The following is a 21386-nucleotide window of genomic DNA, read 5'->3' on the forward strand; positions in this document are numbered from 1 at the left end:
AGTGAGTAATAGGAGAAAAACAGAGAAAGGGAAGACAAGATTACATGTTATATGCCCTTTTTGTTTACAGCTTTCTGGGATGAAATTATGAATGCCCTGAATCCCAGTGATTTGTCTATTATTTGCTTATTCAAAAACATCTTGTGTCTGGCACCTTTAAAAATGGTGGCCTCTTGGGGCACCTGCGTGGCTCAGTTGGTAGAGCGTCCAACTGTTGGTTTCTGCTCAGGTCATGATCTCTCAGGGTCTTGCGATCAAGCCCTGCATCAAGCTTTGTACTCTGTGGGGAGTCTGCTTGAGAGGGAGTCTCTCTCTCTCTGCCCCTCCCCTCCTGCGACCCCCCCCCAAGACCACCCTATGTTCTCTAAATAAATAAATAAATAAATAAATAAATAAATAAATAAATCTTTTTAAAAACACTGTAGCCTCCTGCATGCAGGTTTCTTGACTCTGTGTCCTCAGATCCCTCAGCATCGGTAGGCTGACACGTGATGCTGGAGAGATGAAATACAAGGCCAAAGTGGGAAAGAGAGGGATACTCTTTTCTGAATTTTATGGAGGACTTTCATGTACCCTTTAGTTCTAGTCACTCTTAAGGTAGTGGACAAGCCAGTGGACTGGGTGTCAGGGGTACTGAGTTCTTCTGTAGACCTGTTACTTTAAAAAAATGAAAAAAAAAAAGTTTTTAGTGAATGGTCACGGTGGGTTATTAACTTTATGCCTTGCACTCTTGTCTGTAAAATGAAGGTAAAAATAATTCCAGATCAGAGAGCTGTTAAAAATGATACAAAGAACAGTGAAAGTTTTCAAAATGCTAAATTACTCTCTCAAGTGTCTGAGTCTTTCTTTCCTTTCCCCATATGTATCTGTATCTATCAGCTCTAGTAGACTATAGAAGTCTTGAAAGCAGGAACTGCCCGATGTATAGCCATATCCCTCAAGGTGCCTAGTACAGAGCAGATTCTCAATGTTCGAGAAGTACACACAGTACAGATGAAGAAGTGTGAAAAAGTCAGCCAGTGTTGGTGGTAAGTGGAGACCTCCCACCCCCACATCTAGAGACCCATTTGGGGGTTGGATCCAGCTTTAAAGGCCAAAAATCCTTTACTTGTAAGGTTAAGACACAGAGTGGTCAAGTAATTTTAGAACACATCCAACCTTAAGGTCTTCTGTGCTGTTAGTGGAGGAGAGTGGGTGCCTTCATACTCTGTTGGCATCATATTTGCTCTGAGAGGCATTCCCTTCTCAGAAGACCATCTGGAAAGCAAATGATATAAAAAAAATGAATCACAGTAAAAGGGGTCAGAATAAAGGAAACCAGGATTATCCAACTCAAAAAGAATTCCACACAAAGACAAGTATATGTAATAAGAAGTTTATTGGATTTCTAAATATAATAAAGGAGTTGCAGTTCTTTTACAGAAAAAAGGGAATATCATTTTCATATTTATTCTTATAGAGCATTGGAAAAACATAATTGAGAGAAGAAACAGATAGAAGGTAAATAGAAATGTTTTAATATAATTGGATAATACATAAATACAAAGAAAATACCGAAATCACTTGCTTATAACAGGTTTTATTCTCTTATTTTCATAAGGAATCATGTGGGTTATTTTGGATAAGTCAGTGATGGTTCATGATGTAGTGGAGAAATGTGATTTTCTAAGAATAAAATAAGAAAGAGAAACCTATATTTTAGGAATATAATGGCTCTGTCAGTACCACACATGTGAAAAAAGGCATGTTCCCTATATGTGTTCGTGTGGCTTTCCCTAAAGCAGGGAATGTTATTCTGACTAGCAGCTGATCGTGGTGGGGCTATCCTTCTTGTACTCAGTGGGACGTTCTTGCTCTTAGTGGAGAGAAAACCTGGCCTCTCCCTGTCTCCCCCTTCTCCTTTCTCTGTCCACTTGTAAGTACCACTTAACATTTACACAAAACTCTCTCTCATAGTCATGGTCATCAGGTTGAAACCTGGAGCAGAGCCCTGTTGTCTCTTTCCCCATCCATCTTGTTCCCAAGGAGAAAACCCCCCATATCCCAATACTGCTTCTGACACCACACAGAGATTCTTCAACTCTTATCTAGCACTGACATCTGATTCTCTAAAAAATAGAAAATGACTAGTGTTGAAATTGGATAAGGTAAAAACAGAAAACGAACGTCAACAGGAAGAGTAGACATTTTTAGTGAAGAGTATCACTCTTTCTCCAAGGAGCCAACTGGTCTCATAAAACGATGACAGCTAAAGCAGGGTGGTCCACACTCGAGATTATGCAACAGTAATCTGTTCCAGCCTCATCCCTGGTGCATGTAGGGGGGCTCCTTATATGGAAGGCAGAATGGTGGCTGACTGCAGTGCCATGGAAACCATCTCCTATAGCTCGTCCCTCTTTACTTCCTTTTGGTGAAAGTGGGTGGGGCAGGAGATAACTTTGTGACCAAGACGACGTCAAGAGCTTCCTTGGAGAGAGGCTAACTGGAGGCATCTCTCTTTCCCAAAGGAGAGGCGTATTCAAATGCACATGGAGCCAAATGACTTAGAAGGAAAGAGAGCGACTTGGCAAGTGTAATTTGCCAGCTGGTTGAGTCAGACGACACATTGAGAAAGATCTTTTTTGGAAGCACGTCCTCCCTTCAACCCTTTTCCTAAAATCATGCACGGCCTATCTCGTCCTATTTCCCCGGACCCTCTGTTATGCCACACCTGGAGAACAGTCCCTCGTTGCAGGCTGTGCGGCTGTTCCATCAGCAGCGGCTATGCTTGCAATGCCCAGGACAGAACTATGGAAACAAAAGCCACTCAGTAACATACGCTACTATTTTTAGGAGTCAAAGTAAAGATGCTCTGAGGATCTGGCAAGGACATTGGGCCCCCTGAGCCTCCAATCCTCCTGGCCAAGACTTTTCTTTCATTTTCACTGATGTTAGCCTGAGAGATAAAAGGAGAAAAAAAAAAATGTGCTGACATTCTAAACCCCCCAATGCTCAGTTTATAAAACACACATCTGACACATATCCTAATACAGATCCTGGCTCTATTAATTCTCTCGAACAATGTTTCCTTCTGACTGAATATTCCAATTCCAAACAGCATCTAGGCCCCTGAAGCGGAGTACAGGAAGCCTCAGCGGTATGCCTTCATCCAGTCGGATATAAATATAAAGTGGCTGTATCAGCAAGGAATGCTCAGGGAATGTGTTTGCAGCCTGTTTCACGGTGCCACTCGAGAGGGGATATTGGAAATGAGTGACTTTCTTCCATTTGGCAAGCGTTCCTTATCTTAGCACCTACTCCTTTAGATGGTATGTTTTTGAAGGCTGCACAGTATGACTCTGGGTACCGTGTGTACATACATATGTAGGAATAACGTTTATGTTTCTCAGAATAGGCACTTTTTGAAGGCAGTAAATCTAAAAGTAAAGTTAATAGAGCCTATATTTAGTGCTCATCTTCTCACTTTGCTGATGTGTATGCTGAACAGAAGATCACAGATTTGAGTCAGTCTCGCAAAGAGGCCGGAGTCGGCAAATGGCTATATTCAGAGCTGGGGAAGTCTTGCCAACTCAACTGTAGCTGTTAAAAAGGCAGACTTGGAGAAGGTGCAATCGTTTTTCTCAAAGGTGACGGCACAGAAGGAGAAAAGCCTGTGACAGAGCCACGAAATAAAAGCTCGTGTGTGCAGCTCAGAGAAATTACTATCCTCGGGCTCCACATCTCCATGTCACGTCTCCTTCATGGCACAGATTTGCTGCTCAGAAAGTTCTTTCCCTTCCTTTTTTTTTGGTGCGTCTCATAATTACACATATTCCCAGGAGAGAAAGAGCCCCAAATCTGCTAAACTAATGATAAACGTGGAGTTTAAAAGACAAAACAAAACAAAAACAAAGTAGTTCACTGCGCAGATAGCCTGGAAGAAGTTAATGCTACATCCAGCTGTGAAAATGCTGCATCTCAGTTTAAATTTTCACTTAAGGCACATTCAATCACAGGATAATTTTATTCATGCTAAAGGATCAGACAATCAAGTGTCATCTTTAATTCTGTTTGCTCTTTGATAGGTTTCCTGAAAAAGAACAAGGACAGAATTCAGATTTTTAGGGGGGAGATAGATTCTGACTTTGTTTACTAAGGAAAGAATTCTTGGATCACTTGCTTATCAGCTTTCCCAAGAGAATAAACGGGGAGTAAAAGGAAGAACGTCATTTAAACGTGATTTTGCAACTACTTCACTATACATACTGGTGACAAGATTTAGTTTCCAGGGTCCTAAATCTCTTTCATCAAGGATGCGTCTCATTTCTGACATTTCAGTGGAGTGAGGAGGCTGGCACGGTGTCTACCAGTTTCAATTTGCTACCGAGTAAGAGAGGTCTAAGGCACTTTGGCTCTTTCTGGCAATTTCTCCCTGATACATTGATGTGCTTGGCATATCAACTAAAAACGAAGCAGAAGGGTTAGTAAAATGCAAACACTGCCTAAATATCAACTTGCCTTTTACTATTTGAAATTAAAATCAGGCCATTTCTATTGTTGGCATGTAACTGATAAAAATCCCGTTTCCTCTGAAGTCTGAATTTGAAGGAATGAAACATGTTGGCAGATACATCATAACCTGGCTATGCTCTTCTCCTACTTCTGGCTTATGGTTCCTAAGTGATCGTCAGCTATCACCCACAGAGAAAACGAGATGAGAAGGTATTGGAATCCCCCCCCCTTTATAATTAAGTCTCCCAAGAAAGAAAAGAAAGGAGACATGGATCCAAGAAAAACTAGCTTCTCCCCTTTTTACATTTTCTAAAGCAGTTCAGAAATGGTGTTAAATAATTTGGTGAGGAAAGACATCCAGACTTAATATTTACTCCCTCATGATAGAGTAAATGGAGTCGGGAGAGGAAGTGTGATTCCTCTTGGCACGGAGCGAGCAGGCACCTTCCAACGTGGTAACACGATGCATCGATAAGAATGGCCCAGGAAGAGGCTTTACTCTTTTCCCCACAGATAGAAATGTAAAGAGAGAATCAGGCAGGAGAGAGAAATACTTTCGTTTCCACCCCCACCTCAAATTGCTTTGGCATATTTTAGGAGATAAATGGATCCATACAAAATTTAAAGAGCTTTTTCTTTTCCTTTTTGGCAGCCACAAAAATGGGTCAGGTCTAGGAATTATTAATTTCCTGGCCTGAAACACAAGTGTTTTAAAATAAGGTTTCTTTTTTGAAGGATCGGCTTTCTTGGAAGACGTCTGTATGTGCATATGCGTGAGAGTGTGTGCACGCACGTGCATGGGTGTGTGTTTGAAAGACAACGCAATTGTGTTTTCCCTACATATGGAGGACTGTATCATGTAGAATGGAAGAAGGAAAAGTTTTATTCATAATTTTCTTTACATTATGTAAAGGGAGATCAGGGTTGGTGACGCCCTTTCTTTTTTTAAAGGGCTGCTTCTCCATCTTCACTGCCTCAACTGTCCTTTTCTTCCCGCTAACGAGATGTCACAGGCTCCACCCCGGGGAGTCTCTACCCGGGCGTACTCACCCATAAAATTCTGGAGAGTTCTCAAAATTCTTCTTCTTCTAGTCACCCACTCCTGGGTGGGGGTACTCTGTCTATCCTACAAGAACCGCTCTCCACGGCTTCAGCCAGAGCATTTCTCAAGCCTCACAGGAAGACGAGGCACCTTTCCAGGCTCTGAATGTTGCCATTTCTGCCAAGGGTACTAGCCCGCTGGCCCCACTGGCACGTCCTGTGTGTGCCAGGTGTGAAGTGTGGAAAGGGGTGAGTGGCCATCTGTGACTTCACTTGGCCCTCATGAATCCCAGGGAATAAGCAGAGAGATGGTGAGAGCGGCGTGATGGATGGTAGACTCTAGGGAGGGAAAAGCCTAAAAAGCTTATTAGATGAGATCATTTTACAGGTTTCCTACAGGAGATTTAACTCAGATGAAGAGAGAATATCTTTGCAATCAGTTCACAGATTTTAACTGGAAGCCAAACAACTATAATGAGAAATGGGAGGAAATGAAAGCCCAAGAGCACGCATCAAAAGGCACATCTTCCTGAGAGATGCGGCTCAAGAGAAGGAATGGTGAGTTGTGGGGCTGCCCTGTAGGGCAGCTTCTAGAATATACACAGAGGCTTCCAAGTAAGCATCCTGGGAACAACACAGTACCAAATAAGCTTCCACCAATCACAAAACCATACCGGCCTGGGCAGCCCTGTCTCTCCAACGGCAAACACCAAATGTGGAGCCGCGTTCAGTCCTGCAGCCTCTGTTCCCAGACGTTTCAAGGTCATGGGTGGGTGGGGTGGTTGGGAAACGCCTGGTGCAGTGACAGACACCATGGGCCTCAACAGCTGTGAACCGAGAGGAAGAATCCTAGGCATTGTTTACCTACAGAGCAGTCTCCGTCTCCGGTGGGCATAAATCGTAGCCCAAGGGAGAGAGATCTGTCTTAAGGACCCAGTCACCTCTGCCCTCCACTGCCTTCGAAATGACATGATCTTGGGTGACAGTCTGCACCTCACCGTTCCAGAGCTTTCCCCTTCACGCCAAGTGAACCAACCGTCTCTGGGGAGATTTGCGGGCAGCGTGCTGCAGCGCCACAGCTGTTTGTTCTCGGGGGTGGCCTTCCCCCACGGCCATCATCACAGGGCTGATCAGACAGAACGCCCCGGAGTTTCCCACAAGACAGCACGGATGATGTGCGCAGGCGCTAAGCGATCGCACGCACCGCTGTGCACACGTGGCTTTGCCACCTGAGGTCTGTAACGGGCTAGGAGAATCGCCCTGGATGCCTTTGCACGGGGGGCACGTTAGTCTGGGCAAAGCGTACATTGTGCTCGGAGGTATTCTGTGCCCTGCGAGTGGCCGCTGGAGAGAGCACTGGACTTGCACGGCCTGGCTGTGTCCCCAGATCTGCCACTTACCAGCTGCATCGCTTCTGGCAAGTCACTGAACGATTCCCAGCCTCGGCTCTCTCTCCTAGGATAGGGCTATTAATAACCTTCCTCCCAGGGCTGTTTCATGTGTGAAAGCGGTTTGTAAGCTCACTCGGGAATTATTATTTTAGAGCTCAGAAAGCCACCCCCAGGTCCTGCCCAGGAGACTGGTGACAGGTTCTGCCAGTAGGGCCCTCTAATTCAAACCTGGGGAGGAAGAGGATGACAGTCCACGGTAACCCAGCGCACCGCTGAAAGAATGTATACATTTCTACCTAAGACTGGAACATCCTATTACCCTGTCCCCCCAAGAATGATTTCCTCTGGCAAAGAACAACTAGACAGAAGTAAAGAGTTTCAACAGAACCGCTATCTTTTGTGTTTGACTTCTTCCTTTTTAGAAGTGGAGATCATGCACGGACATTTTTCAACCTTTTAGGGTCATTATTAGCAGGCCAGGCAACTGGAGGGTACTGTTCATGGGTTGGGCACTGGGGGAGGGCATAGAGCTATGTATGTATCAACTGTCAGAACAATTTATCTTTTGAGTAAGAAAATAAAAACAACAAAAAAAAGTCGTCAACTCTAAAACCTGACCCTCAGAAAATCCTATTTTTTAAAGATGTTTAAAGGTTTTTAAATCTTCAGCTAAAAATCACAATTTTTTTTAAAGTAATGTGTTGCCAAAATGAAAACAAATATATTTGGAAGGAAAATGAAGGGAGGAATAACATTTTATTATGTACTAAAGATTTGTGCGGCACTCAGGAGAGCATAATCCCCAAACCTGGTTCTGCTTCAGAGTCAGGGGGAGCTTGGAACAAAGTCTGATGGAGGAAATGGAAGACCCAAGAAGTCATGAGCTTGTTGATGTAGGTGATGCTTACGCAGAGTCTGGGTTATCACTTAGCAGTGAATCAGTAAGGGAATTTTAACACCAAGTGGAATAGATGATAGCAGGATCCTTTCCAATTGTTGGCCTAACATAATAGGAAAATAAGGATGTCTTGCTTCTTCTCTTGCAGGGGTTCAGAAGACACATGTGTTTGCTCCAAGAGTAGAGTATCTGTGTTATAAAGCTTCTTGTTCATACTGTATGTGCTGGATTATATTTTGGCAGCTCATTCTATCTTCCAATTATAAAGAGACAAGATAGGAAATAGCAGTTGAATTAGCCCTCCACTATGCCTTTTACCTTCCCATTGACCCTGAATATCTGGAAATTTTTTCTCCTGTTAAGGAAATTCCAGAATCTGTAATATTTAAAGTAGAGGATCTTTTCTGAAGATAGTTTGTGCTTTTCTATTGTTTCTAGTGCCTTAAATATTCTTCCTTCAACTTCCACATCAAGTCAATGAATCAGTTCAACATTTCTTACCAAATTTCACTCCTCCATGGAGCCCGACCGATGCCACTGGGAGGTAGTACCCTTCTCATTGCCATATTCCTGAGTACCCACTGAACCTGTTTCATCTTATTGCAGCTGGACTGAATCAAAGTTACTTAGGGGCTGATTCTCTCACAGTAATTATTAAATTAAGATGAGTAAGGGATAAAGTGGTTAGAAAGACAAAAGTAAAGAGAAATACAGACTCCTAAGGATAGTTCCTAACTGAACACGTAGGGAAGCTGCTCACTTGGTCTAAAGGGCAACATCTCTAGGTACAAATATTTGAGCACAGGAAAATGGAAGTGAATGTCAAAACCAATCAGCAAGTAAATATTTATGTCGAACCCCTATAAAGTATTCAGAACTCTTTTTGCATATTCAGCATGGGAACATGGACAAAAACTGTGCTATTACTGAGAAGACAGAGACAAAGGGAGAGGGTTACAGAGACTTTCTGAACATTAACCAAGAAGTGGGACTCTCACAGATGGCATACAGGTTAGCTTGCTTCTCGTTTTCAGAATGACTTCGAAATATCAAAAATCAAAAATAGTACAGGACACAATGTGAAAGGTCTGTTTTGTACACATGGAAGATCTAGCCTCATCTGCCTTCCACTTTCCTGGGTCTGAGTCCTTGGTGGAAATTTCCATGTTGACTATCAGTTTCTTTTGGGTGACTTCAATGCCATTTACTTTCAACCCCCAAAGAAAGTGTTTTCACCTAGCCTGACCCAAGGTGATTACTAAGTTTCATCGAGTAGAGTGAAATAAAATTAGAAGCTATTTGTCCAAGTGTTCAAAGGAGAAGCAGAAGGGTGACTGGATTTGACATAATGTCAATAAGTGGGAGACTCAGACATTAGACTTGTTTTGCGAAGCCCTGGAGACAAATTAATATGCAGCACGAGGAAGAACTTTTGTAGAAAAGAGCTGCCCTAATAGTAGCATGGACTGCTATGAACAGTACTACATACTGGCCAGGTCTAAGATATGGGATGGTGACTTGCTAGCAACATAACAGAGGAGATTCAGGTCCTTAAAGAGCCCATGAGTCTATGTTTGTTTAGGAACACCACCGATGGATGTCTGGGGTCAGCTAGAACTCTCTACACTAGTGTAGAACACAAGATAACATAGTGAGACCTGTCTCATTCTTGGTAAACCATTCTACTTCTGGGGTTGAGAAGTGAACTAGAAGCTACATTCAGTGCCAAGTTGACTGAATCCATTATGTGGGTTGTTTAATAAGGCTGCTTTTGGGTCAATGAGTTAAATGCCTATCAGAGTTAGATGAATAAGGTTTTCTCTTGTCCCTAAATGGATGAGTAGCTTGGAAAAATTTAAAAAGGCATATTGTAAGGAAAGATTAATGCAAGTATCTTGAATTATTACAAAGGAATTAGCTGTAGGTTTTCTCCTCTCTCTAGTATATATAACTTTTTGCTTGTAGAATATTAATTTTTGTTTATAACAAAGGCTGGAAATAGAGATATGTATTAGCGTGGTTAGAGACTGTGGATAAATTAAGTAACAATCAGAAATAAAGAGCAAAGCTTTTAGTATTTTTTTGTGTGTGTGTGATTTCAAGGGGGGAAATGTTCATGAATTTAATAAAAATGCATCTTCCACTTTCCACAAAAGAAGCCACATGCATGTTGGATAACCAAAATGGTGTCTACAACTTCTTGCACAAGGGGCAGGAAAGTAAAATAGAGAAAGGGATAAGTGTCCTAAATTTAAAGGAAAATAAGCCATTTTATATTTCCTTTTTTTAAAGTTAGTAAGTTAAGTTAGTTTCCTGTGTTTGCAACTAAAAAAGAGAAAACTAGTAAAAATCAGTTATAGTTTGGCTGTTTAGGCATGACATTATAGATAGTGGATGATTGGATTTCAACAAGAGAACAACAGACCTAAACTCCTATTTACTGTCATCATCAGGTAAGTACTGGAAAGGGAGAAAACACTGCATGTGTGAAAACAGAAACTTCTAACCATCAGAGATGCTTAGGGTACAGTATGGTGTGCCCAAGAATATGTCAGAATATGTATCACCATCTTTTAGGCTGAGAATGAGCTATGCCCCTCTCTTGGAGGGGGTGAAAGGACATGCGTTATAAATTCCTGGAGTAGCTACGAACCCTGTCATGGGGCCTAGCAGCTACTCTCACTTCACTTTTTTCTGACAAGGGAAAAATATAGTCACTATATCTATAGTGATTTTTAAATACCTCATAAACCTGGAAATATGAATATTTTACTAGCTTAGTTGCTTAAACAACTACAGTTGCTGATGCCTAAAACCCCTCCGAAAGGTCTCGGAGTGACACTTTACAAGAACTCTCCTGCCATCATTTTAATTGTAGACTGTCTCTTTTCTTACATCTCTCCTTATTTTCCTGAATCCCACTCTTCTTGGAGACAGGTTAAAAAAACAAACAAACAAACAAAAGACAAAAAACCCCCACAAAACAACATGCCCACTGAGACTTGGCAAATTCACTTATGTATTGAATTAAATATGTATTAAGTATGTTTTACTTTCCTCACATGTGACCCTCTGAAAAGGGAAAATCAATGTCAATGTCAATCCTGTGAAAACTTATAGAAAGTGGAAGTGAGAGCAGAAACCAAAGGTGAAAATATATCCCTAGAAATAGAAGGTTTTTCCAAACAGATTTTAAAAAAATGGACACAGAGGGCATATTTTTATCAATTATTAGCCAGAGTTCAAAAAAATCTCAAAGCCGAATTTTAACAAAATGCTTTACTGAGAGACTCAGACTTGTTCTTCTCAGGTTGCTTTTTTGCTTTTTATAAACATACTACAGGCCTATGAACTGTGCTCTAGAAAGAACTCTGGCGCTGACCTACCCCCTGTAAAATACTGTGATTCAACTATTAGGATTTAATATTATGCTCATAGGCAAAATGCTGATATGTGTAAAAATTCTGGAAGGATAATAGTTTTTCCTTGCCATGAGGAAAATTACCAAGTTTCATTAGGAATAAAATAATATGCCACACCACTTAAAAATATGATTGTTTTGTTGGCCAAAAGGTTTTTTTTTTTTTTATAATTCTTGACCTAGTCCTAGAAAGATCATTTTGCATATAGCTGAGAAAAGTAGGGCAGTCATAAATGAATTTGCCAAGAACTCTATGATCTGAGTCCCTGATGAAAACTCATTAAAATAAAACTGAAAGACTCTATTATCTCATCTCGCTTTATGAATAAACACAATCTGGAAAATATGCCCTTTTAAAGGAAGGATTTATGGATGCCATGTATATTTGATGGTAGCCTTCTTCCCTTCATATGGTCACAATTCTGTAAAGATCAGAATGCACTGATATAATTTACTTATGAAAAGTCCAAGCACAATAATATTAATAGGTAGGATGAAAAGCAGGACAGAATGTAAGAAAGGAAGGCAGGAAGAAAAAAAGGAGGATGGAGAAAAAGAGGCGAAGAGGGAAAGAGGAAGAATTCTCACCAAACCATGGAGCTTTAATCAGATGATTTTTTAAAGGTTTGAAATAATACGTAATATGCTACCCAGACAATAGTCTCTTGAGAAGAGTTTCATTCTATGTCTCTGTCATGTAAATAACAACCTAAAATGCCCACAGTTGTACCATAATAATGACTCAGAACTCAACCTGTTCTGTCCACTATTAAATTAAGACAACAGACAAACCAAAAAGCTATGACAATTACTAAAAGTGGATATGCTGAACGGGTGGTAAAGGCTCAGATGGAAGTCTGACTTCATTATCTGACTAAAACCAGAGAAAGACCAAACATAATCACTAACAACATCTGAAACATCACTTCCTGGCATAAAAGTGTTTTCTTTAATTCAGGAATCCACAAGGTCCTTCCAAGAGACAAGGAGAAAAGAAACACTATTAGAGCACATTAAGATAAAGAGTTTACACTTCTCTGGATTTTGTTTTCCTTTTCGATGACTGTATTTTGGAAATCTGGGAGATGATTACTAACATTATGGACTCCCCAGTGGAGTATTCATAGTGGCGTAAAGACTCTTTTAAAATAAGGCACACATGTATGTTGCTCTCTGATTGTCTCCCACGAAAGTGCCCCGAGAGAGTGATCTCAAGAAAGGGACTTCAGGCACATTCTGCAGAGGTATATCTTTTTCAGCCTACTGGTTTCCTACAGATGGCGAAAGCAGGGTATGGAACATGCTGTCATATTTCATTCATAACACACATGTACTGTAGCTCGAGGCAACAGATGGACAATCACTTGTTTAAACTACAAATGTGAAATACTAAGGTAGCATGGCAATACTTCTAGAAATGTCTATGAGAAAAAGAAGCCTTTCTGAGCCAAGAGGAGTGGTGAGAGGCTGGGAGGTCACATCAGTGTTTCCTGATCTCCCTAGCAGCTGCCATAATTTCCCTGACACCCTTCAAAACTTGATGATGGAGGGATCAGGGGGCAGCCGACACAGATTTGACAAGAGAAGCCCGAACCATGTCAAATAGAAATAACACTGTTATTCCTGGCTGGTTCACATTAATAGGATTTTTACTAACTAGGAAAACTGTTGGAAGTTATGTTCTCAGAGTCCTGTCTATATTCTATAAACCCTCTACTATAGTTCCGTTGTAAAAGTGCTCTCTTTCTTCCTCTGAACCCAAATAAAAACACTTGTTTAAATGTAGTTAGAGTTTTATATACTTTAAACATCACCATAAGCATCTTTGCAGAATCCTGCGTGATGAGGAAACAATGATAGTGTTGATAACTCGGCTGCATTAGTCAGCATACAGCCAATGAAGTAATTTTGATCAGAGAAGTTGCCCCTACAAAAATAATTTGTCAACGACAGGAAAAAGAACCCACATCTTTGAGCTGCAGAGATGTCCAGCATCTCAAAGCCTTGATGTCTTATGTTGGGACACATGACTTAGTTTTGAGTTTTTAATGCAATTTTGCTTGCAAACGAGACTCCACGTTGAGTCAGTGTGAGCTGGGATCCAGACAGTGAAGAAATTTGATTTTGAAATGGTGTGCAGAGCCCATGACATAGTGGGTTTTTTTTCCTTTTCCACATCTCTCATCAACACATAATTACCAAATATTTGTGTTCTTGACCATTTTTTAACAAACTTCCTCTTATAAACTCTGATTTTTCTATTATTTATGAATTTAAATAACAATCAAGACAATATACCAAAAGACAAAAGAATTATAATTGTTAAGGTAATATGATCTTTCTGTCTCTGTTATAGGCAAAATTTCATGTAACTAAAACAGTAAAGAGTGATTTGGCATTGTTTACACCAAATGATTAATAGAAAAGACAAGAAAGCAATATAAATCATATACTTAAGAAATCCTGGAATAAAATATGTAGGATCCTTTCCTTATTATACCTTGTGAAAGAAAAGAAATCTAAATCTAAATATTTCTGCATATGTGTGTGTGCACATTCATTATTATAAAAGTATAATAAGTCTATATTAAAAAGAGATTTACTTTAAAACTCTTTGGTAAAGATACTCTGAGATTATGTGATAAAAATGTACTATAAAGATTGAAAGCAAGCAGTATTCTGGCAAAGCCACACTGATGGGTCTGTGACAGCATTTTCTTATAACTCTCTCTCTCTTTAAAATGTTCTGGCTTGTAAACATTTTAGTTACACAAGGACTTAAATGTAACAAACAAGTAGAATGTTATTGCATTTTTATAGTATAAATATTTCATACATTTTCCTCTTTTGGCAAAATTCATAATAATATGACTGCACTTCAAGAGATAAAATCCATCTCTCAATAAATTGGGCTTTTGGCCTAAACACAATTTCCCCCAAGTATTTCATAGAAAACAAATTGCTGAAGCCATTCAAGCAAATTACATTATCTCTCCAATTGTCTAATAGTCAGTGCTCTTTGAGGTCATCAGCATGTCTGATCTTGAATATGGAGGACAGAAATTCAGAGATACAGTCACTATTGTATCCTAAAATTCACATGCTGCCCAAAATGAATCCCATTGTATTTCACATTAAGAAAAATATAAGACCAATGGTAAGAGTAGCAAAGTAAGGAAAGACAAAGTTTTCCAAGAAAACTTTGAAAAGTCTCAACTTTGGCGGTCACTTTGGGTGACTGAGGCAAAAGAGCCACAAATTAACTTAGATGAGCTAATGACCATAGGCTTAAGAATTTCTTATTGAAATAAAAAAAAGAAAACTGAACCATTTTTACAATCATTCCTACTAAAGTAAAATAAATGTAATTGGAATTCCTGAGGCATGGGGTGTAATTCAAAACATGCACAAATAATTTCTCATTTCTTTTCTGAGTGTTAAAATTAAAAATTAAAATAAAAGACTAAAAATCGACGTTATCACTTTATAATCATGAAAAAAGTATTTGTGGACTCAGGGAAGGGTACGCAAGGGAATGTAACTATATTTGTTATATTTGATTTCTTAAACTGGGTGTTATGTATACAGGGATTCATTATATTATTATTTATATTTTGTGTATACTTAAAATACTTCATAATTTAAAAGTATATACTTGTGGAAGATTTGAAGAAATGTTTAAGAAATCTCAATCCAAAATACTCGATTAGTTTACAAAATGGCAACCTGCCGTGATGAAGATGGGCGTCTCTTTAAAAGAAACAAGTTAGAACCCAATAGAATGGTTCTGTAGTTGGCAAGCAAGCATTTCAATGCCCAGTAAGAGTTTGAATAAAGATTCCAGGCAGAGACTCTCCATATTTTTAGCTCAGAAAGGCAATTTTTTTTTTCAGCGATTGTCTTTGAAAGTGTGGTATAAATGTCACATTGATGATAAGAAAACATCTCCTGCGATATGCAATTTGAGCTGCGGAGGGATTATGGGAGTGATGAAACTGTGGTTTCACAATTTTTTCAAGCTTTCCTGTCTTTTTAAAGTAAATTAAAGTAAATTAAACAAAACTCCACAATTTTCTGTGCTCTGATTTGCAGTTGTCAGGCAAAAAGGACCTGGGCCTGGGGGGGTGGGGGGGGGAAAGGAAGAATAGGAACAGTTCTTTACAACTGTCTTCTCCGGAGAACTCAACTTTGGTAGTTGTGTTTGGATATTACTAAAAAAACAAAACAAAATAAAACCGTGGCAATATTTCCAAGATGAAAAGTGGGACAGTATTGGAAATGCTATGTTCCAGAGAAAACAAAGTTTGTCTGAATTATGATGTCTAGGTAGCATGGAAAGGGGAAACTTAAGATGGTATTGTGGGATAATAATAGGCTTTTCAAAATACCCCCAAAATGCTTTTTTCCCAGCATATTCCACCTGTAATTCCTTTAGGAAAAAAAAGCAAATTTTGGATCCCTCTCACCAATTACTATTTTCAAATGAGCCCTCACCACTGGTCACTAGAGATTTTGAATTTCCAATCAAATCTGGTTGCAAATTAAATTTGGACTTGTTTTAACCTATGTAATTTATAGCTTAAATTCTTTGTAGCCTAACATATACATGGTACACTTTTTTTTACCCCCAAGGGGCATGACCGGTTTAGAGCAACAGAAAGATGTACTTTTCAACACACAGAAAAAGAATGGCTATCCTTTCTGATCACAGGCCACGTGGAACTGATAGGATAGACCCTTCAAGCCTAAAAGCACCTGTGAGTTGGCCGACTCACCCAGGAAAAACTGTGTGACAGCAAATACCACACTAAAAAAAGCCATTCAACCAGATGAAAAGTGAGACAAACATAGGGATTAAAAGTTACAGGAATGCAGAAGTGAATGGGATGGAGTATAATCCGTGCAAAAATGTGGAAGTCCTTGGGAACAAAGGCCCATCAAGGTCCTACATGATTAAATGTGAAATGTGTATTTGGTGAGAACTTAAAAAAAAAAACTCATCATCTATGTGCTTCTAAAGAAAGGTTAATATTAGATGAAGAACAGAGACCATCCCATGGCTTGATTGCCTTTCCTGTATTTTCCCATTTCTTTTCTTATCTTTTTCTTGTATTTCCTTCTTTTCAGCGCCACCGACTAACCAGCTAAGCAGGCGACTGAATTTAAAGGTCGGTGCTGGCCTTGGCAGTGAGCACCCTGATGCGGGTGGAGTTGCAGGTCTTGCAGAGGATGTGTCCGTCCAGAGGGTAGCAGCCTTGGTTATCTCCTTCGGACAGGAGACCACCACAATCCTGGAAAAAAGGAAAGGATGTAAGTGAAACTGGAAACTACGGATGTGAGGACTGCATTCCTTAGCTTTCTGTTTGAGGCCTCCATAATGTGGCCACTTACTACAGGGTAAAATGACCCCCTCAGGTTACTTCATAGGAGAAGAACCCAAGGCTCTGGGGCCCCAAGTAGTAGTTTTGTTCTCTCACCCAAGCAACAAAAACAGCAAGACCAAGAGACAACAAAACAAGAGGAGATCCCTAACCGCTCAGTCATCTTTACCCTTTATCACGAGTCTAAGGATCTCTCAAAAGGAAAACACAGGCACAGGGACAGAATTCCTTGGCCGTTTCTGGGCAGAAGCAGGGCTGTAGAGTGCCTCCTTCTAAGCAGAAGGGCCAGCCCTAGACTGTGCATCCTGGCTCCAAGTGTAGTGGGAAAACAACACCCTGAGGTATGTTGGGAGTACTGGTTTGTGGCACGTTCTGGAGGAGACAGTGTGGTGCAGAGGAATGTGTTGGATGGGGAGACGGCCCCTCCCGGGGCGCCCCTTAGCTCTGCTCCTGTGTCACTGAAAAGAGTTCCTGCCTGTCCTACCTCACCAAGCTGTTGGGAGGATCAAAGAGGAAACTGGATGTGACTGTACTTTGAAACAAATGCAGGCAGCTACAGAGCTGGAAAGGATCAAAGGAACGTACTACTGTCAAAAGCACCTCCGCAGCTCCATTTTTGGAAAGTGTCATGTAACCGCCAAATACTGGCCCTTACCTTTGGAGGAAATGGAAGTTTCTTTGAAAAGAAAAATACATGGGGCGCCTGGGTGGCTCAGTCGTTAAGCGTCTGCCTTCGGCTCAGGTCATGATCCCAGGGTCCTGGGATTGAGCCCCGCAACGGGCTCCCTGCTCGCGGGAAGCCTGCTTCTCCCTCTCCCTCTCCCCTTACTTGTGTTCCCTCTCTTGCTGTCTCTCTCTCTGTCAAATAAATAAATCTTAAAAAAAAAAAAAAAATTAAAAAAAAAAAAGAAAGAAAAGAAAAATACAGGACTTCATCTGGCAGTGTGTGGCCCTTGCTCACTTCAGCAGAAACTCGTCTAAAAGCCCACCAGTGCCGCATGCCCTGCTTCTGCTGTTGACTAAGACAGTAAGGAGGTCGCTGGGGCTCATGCCTGCATTTGACTAACAGTGAAGTGCAAGGCCAGAAAGGGTAGGGCCTCCAACACCACAGCCACCAACAGCAGCAGGAACCAGACGCCCCGGAGCTGGCTTTGTTTGCCAAAACGAGCAAGCAGCTATTCTGCCACTCTAGAGGCATCCGGGACACTGCGTGATGGCATTAAATGAACTCTTTTTATCGCGATAAAGAAAGAGGGAAATTTCAAAAAACGCCATGGCTGTAAGCATTGAATGAGCTGACCTCTACAGTCACCTGGGCACCGTGAAGAGCCTGGAGTCAACCACAGTGTTGGCACCACCAACGCCTTGACTCTGAGAACCCAAAGGGGCCACCCGGGGCGTCCAGCGCACCCTCCTGGTTTATAGAGATGGGGAGGTGAGGAGCAGAGGGGGAAGTGATTTCTCCAGTGTTCTGCAGCGTGCGTCTGAGGTACGACTAGAATGATGGTCTGTCCTCTTCTAATTCAGTGCTCCTCCCACGCTATAGCATTGTTTTGTAAACAAAAAAACTTCACAGGACTTTAAAGCAAACCTAATTTGTACTGCTCTCATTTCATCTGGAAGGAGAAAAGGCACCTTTCACACAACTCTGGGCACAAAACCCAAAACCATTAAAAGTCAAAGCCTATTGGTATGCATAGCAAGTGTGTGAGCAATGTTGGGAAGCTTTTCTTCTTTAAGCCTCAGTTTCTCCATCTGTAAAATGACCTCGAAGGCATCTATTAGCTCTTTCACACTTATGATTCAGGTCAGTTTTAAGGCTGGCAGTGGTTGTTCCTCTGTAGTCATAAAATCTGGTGTAAAAGCTGGTAGTTTATTATCTTTTCTCATGTTAAGGACCCAGAGAGGGAGGCCACTTGGGCTCTAGGGCAAAACAAAGAACCCTACATCCACCAGGTGGTGGGTTTCAGCCAGAGCAGTGAGTGGAATGAACACAGTCCCAGAGAGCCAGGGGCGGCCCCGTCCCCGGTGTCCTGGGAAGATCACCCAGTGGGACTAGATGAACCAATGTGTGAGGATGTGGTGTAAGGCAGTTTATACTCTCCTTCCCAGAGAGAAGAGGGAGCTGATAAGTCCTGTCCTCAGGAGAGCTAGTAGAAAACAAGAAAATGGCTTCAAAGGGGGTTCTCTGGGTAACTAGAAGCAGAATGAGAAAACATTTTAAAATCACTTTTCGAACATAGTGCCCTTTTGATACACAGATTATGGGAAGGACTTCTGCCCTTTGCTGTAGAAATGACTACATGTCCCTTGGGCAAGAAGCCTTCCTTGTCACTTCCAGCCTGGATTAGAGGCCTCTTGTGTGTGTTCCCAGAGCACCTGTGCATACCTCCCTGGAGCCCTTAGCAGCCGCCTGACCGCCTGTCTTATGTGCTCAGTCGGTGCCTGTAACTCAACCAATCTCCATGACTTGGAGCATCAAGTTCCCACGCCTTTGAGAGGTGTAAGAGTCAGGGGAACAATAATAAGAATAGTACCAAGAATACCATTTGTCCCTAATGTAGCACTTCGTGATTTACGATGCCCTTTCATATACAGTTTTGCATTTTGGTCGCTCAGCCAAATTGGGGGAAGTTCATAAGAATCTGAGTCCTTTTCACAGGTGGGGAAATTGAGACTGAGCGGTAAAGTGACTTCTCCAGTGTCACTAGCATTAAATGAAGGCCTAAGATCTAAAACCCAAGTTCTGTGAACACAGGCACCAGGGGGCTTTCCCAGATTGATTAATTGCTGTGTTTGAGAAAACCAGCTTTGTTGGGCCTTTCAATGCCTGTCATGCACTGACAGGGGGTGGGGGTGCTGACCACAGACCTCACAGCGGTAGCAATGAACATGGAAATCGCGATCCAGAGCCACAATCCGGACAGTCTCCTCCTGGCCTGGGGCTGGCATGATAGGCTCCTTGCACACAGAACATCGAGGGGCAAATTTCCTGAAAATGGAGACACAGGTCTGGTTAGATGCTGAGGATGGACACTGACAAATGGGGGAGACCCAGAAGTGAAAAGAAAAGGAGTCAGCCCAGGGTCAGGACATTTGCTCTGGCATCTTGTGTGACCTTGAGCAAGTCACTTTCCTTCTCTGGGTCTGCTTTCTCAGCTGTAAAATAAGGGACTTAGACTTAGTGACTGTTGAGGTCCTTCTAGACCATGAACATTGTGATATTTGGTGAGGTGGGGAGTTAGTACATGTACTGCTTATGCATGAAGAGCATCTAGGAGTTATTGGCCACTTGATATGTGGCATGAAGTTCGCTGGTGGATAGATTGCAAACACAGACCCTGGGCTAGGGCAGGGTCCTGGGGGCCCTTACTTGTTTCCTTTGCTTGACTTTGTCTTGCTTGACTTTTGCTCCTAGACTTTTATATGTGCTCCCTGGGCCCTCCACAACTATTCTGAGGTTGGTAACTGTGTCATTCCCACTTATTAGAACCTCTTTCTCGGAAACTGAGCTCTAGGAATTAACACAAGAAACCTCAGCCACATATCTTGTCAAAACAGTAGAGGTTAGTGAGTTTAAATACACCAAACTTTACACCAAACTCACTATGACCAAGTCTGCACTTCCTAAGTTTCAGTTGTGTTAAACTCTGGTTTGAAAAGAAAAAAAAAAGTTCAAAAGCTGTTTTTAGAGGGTCTCAGCACTTCCAAAAGGTGTGGACACTTACGCGTGTAGATACGTATATACGTACGTGTGCTTTTGAGGTTAACTGTTGGTGAGGAATTTTAATATTTCCTGATCTCTTACTATTCCTTATTATGACCGATGGCCCTAAAATTTGTTCTCATAACAGATTAAGAGACTGCAAATACAGGCTGTGCATTCATCTGCATCTCCTGGAAATTAGGGGTGGCATTTGAGAAGGTGTGGAATGAGACATGATTTGAAATGGCCATGGATAAAAACTGAAGAGATGGAAAAAAAAAAAAAGGACAAACAGACTGTGCGAGTCGGTTTTTTTCATGGTAATGGTTTTGAGATTAATGATGTTAAAATTTATCTATTTGTAGTGAGACTGAAAAAGAAATAATGATAGTAATCTAATACTTTGCAGAGCACTTTATGGTTGTCAAAGCATTTTTACATACGTTATACTCGATATGTACATATTAATTTTCTTGGCAGCACCCAAAAGGCATCTGTGTGGCTGCAATCTAAATAAATATGAATTAAGCAGCAGATCAATTGATTGCTATGAAAGAAAAATTAAAAGGATCATGGTACAACTGCAGCAGTAATCAGAGTTGTTATAATTGGCATTTTATGCGAGACGTTTACACTCAGTGGCAAAAAAAAAAACAACAAAAAACTGCTTTGGACTACCTGATTATTTTTGAATCTGGGTCATCGGTAGTGAAATAAGCAGGCTTCTGGAATTCAGTGCAGAATTTCCTTTCCCCAAGCCCATCGAGACTATAAACTCAGGGAGGTCAGAAGTATGTCTTGCCCGTCATTGAACTGTGTGAGCTTGCCCTTCTTTCCTCAACTACAATTACTTACTTCTTTAGGATAAAATATCTTTCACTGAATTTGCCTATTTTAGTAGTACTTATTTGCACATCTTTGGGGACCATTAAACTGAGCTTCCAGCTGGCAGGTTTTGCTCAATATCTGAATCTCCAGAAACAACTGTGACCGGGGCAGACAGCAGAATTTTAGGCTATATCTAACGAAATGAAGTGTCTGCCATATTGCTCTAATA

The 21386-nt window shown here is 41.2% G+C and overlaps 1 protein-coding gene across 5 annotated transcripts in view; it reads right to left on the reverse strand.

Annotated features, from left to right (window-relative positions):
* Window positions 1–15370: 15370 nt before the first annotated feature.
* Window positions 15371–21386, reverse strand: part of LPP (LIM domain containing preferred translocation partner in lipoma) — a 646157-nt gene continuing 640141 nt past the window's right edge. For all 5 annotated transcript variants that reach the window (XM_032406922.1, XM_032406920.1, XM_032406921.1 and 2 more), the window contains 2 exons: window positions 19495–19615; window positions 15371–16533 (listed from right to left, as the gene is read on the reverse strand). In XM_032406922.1, coding sequence (XP_032262813.1) covers window positions 16405–16533; window positions 19495–19615 — 250 coding nt within the window. In that variant the 3' untranslated portion in view covers window positions 15371–16404. The remainder of the gene's footprint in view (window positions 16534–19494; window positions 19616–21386) is intronic.

This window comes from Phoca vitulina, unplaced genomic scaffold, assembly GCF_004348235.1.
Source record: "Phoca vitulina isolate PV1807 unplaced genomic scaffold, GSC_HSeal_1.0 scaffold8, whole genome shotgun sequence".
Taxonomy (NCBI): domain Eukaryota; kingdom Metazoa; phylum Chordata; class Mammalia; order Carnivora; family Phocidae; genus Phoca; species Phoca vitulina.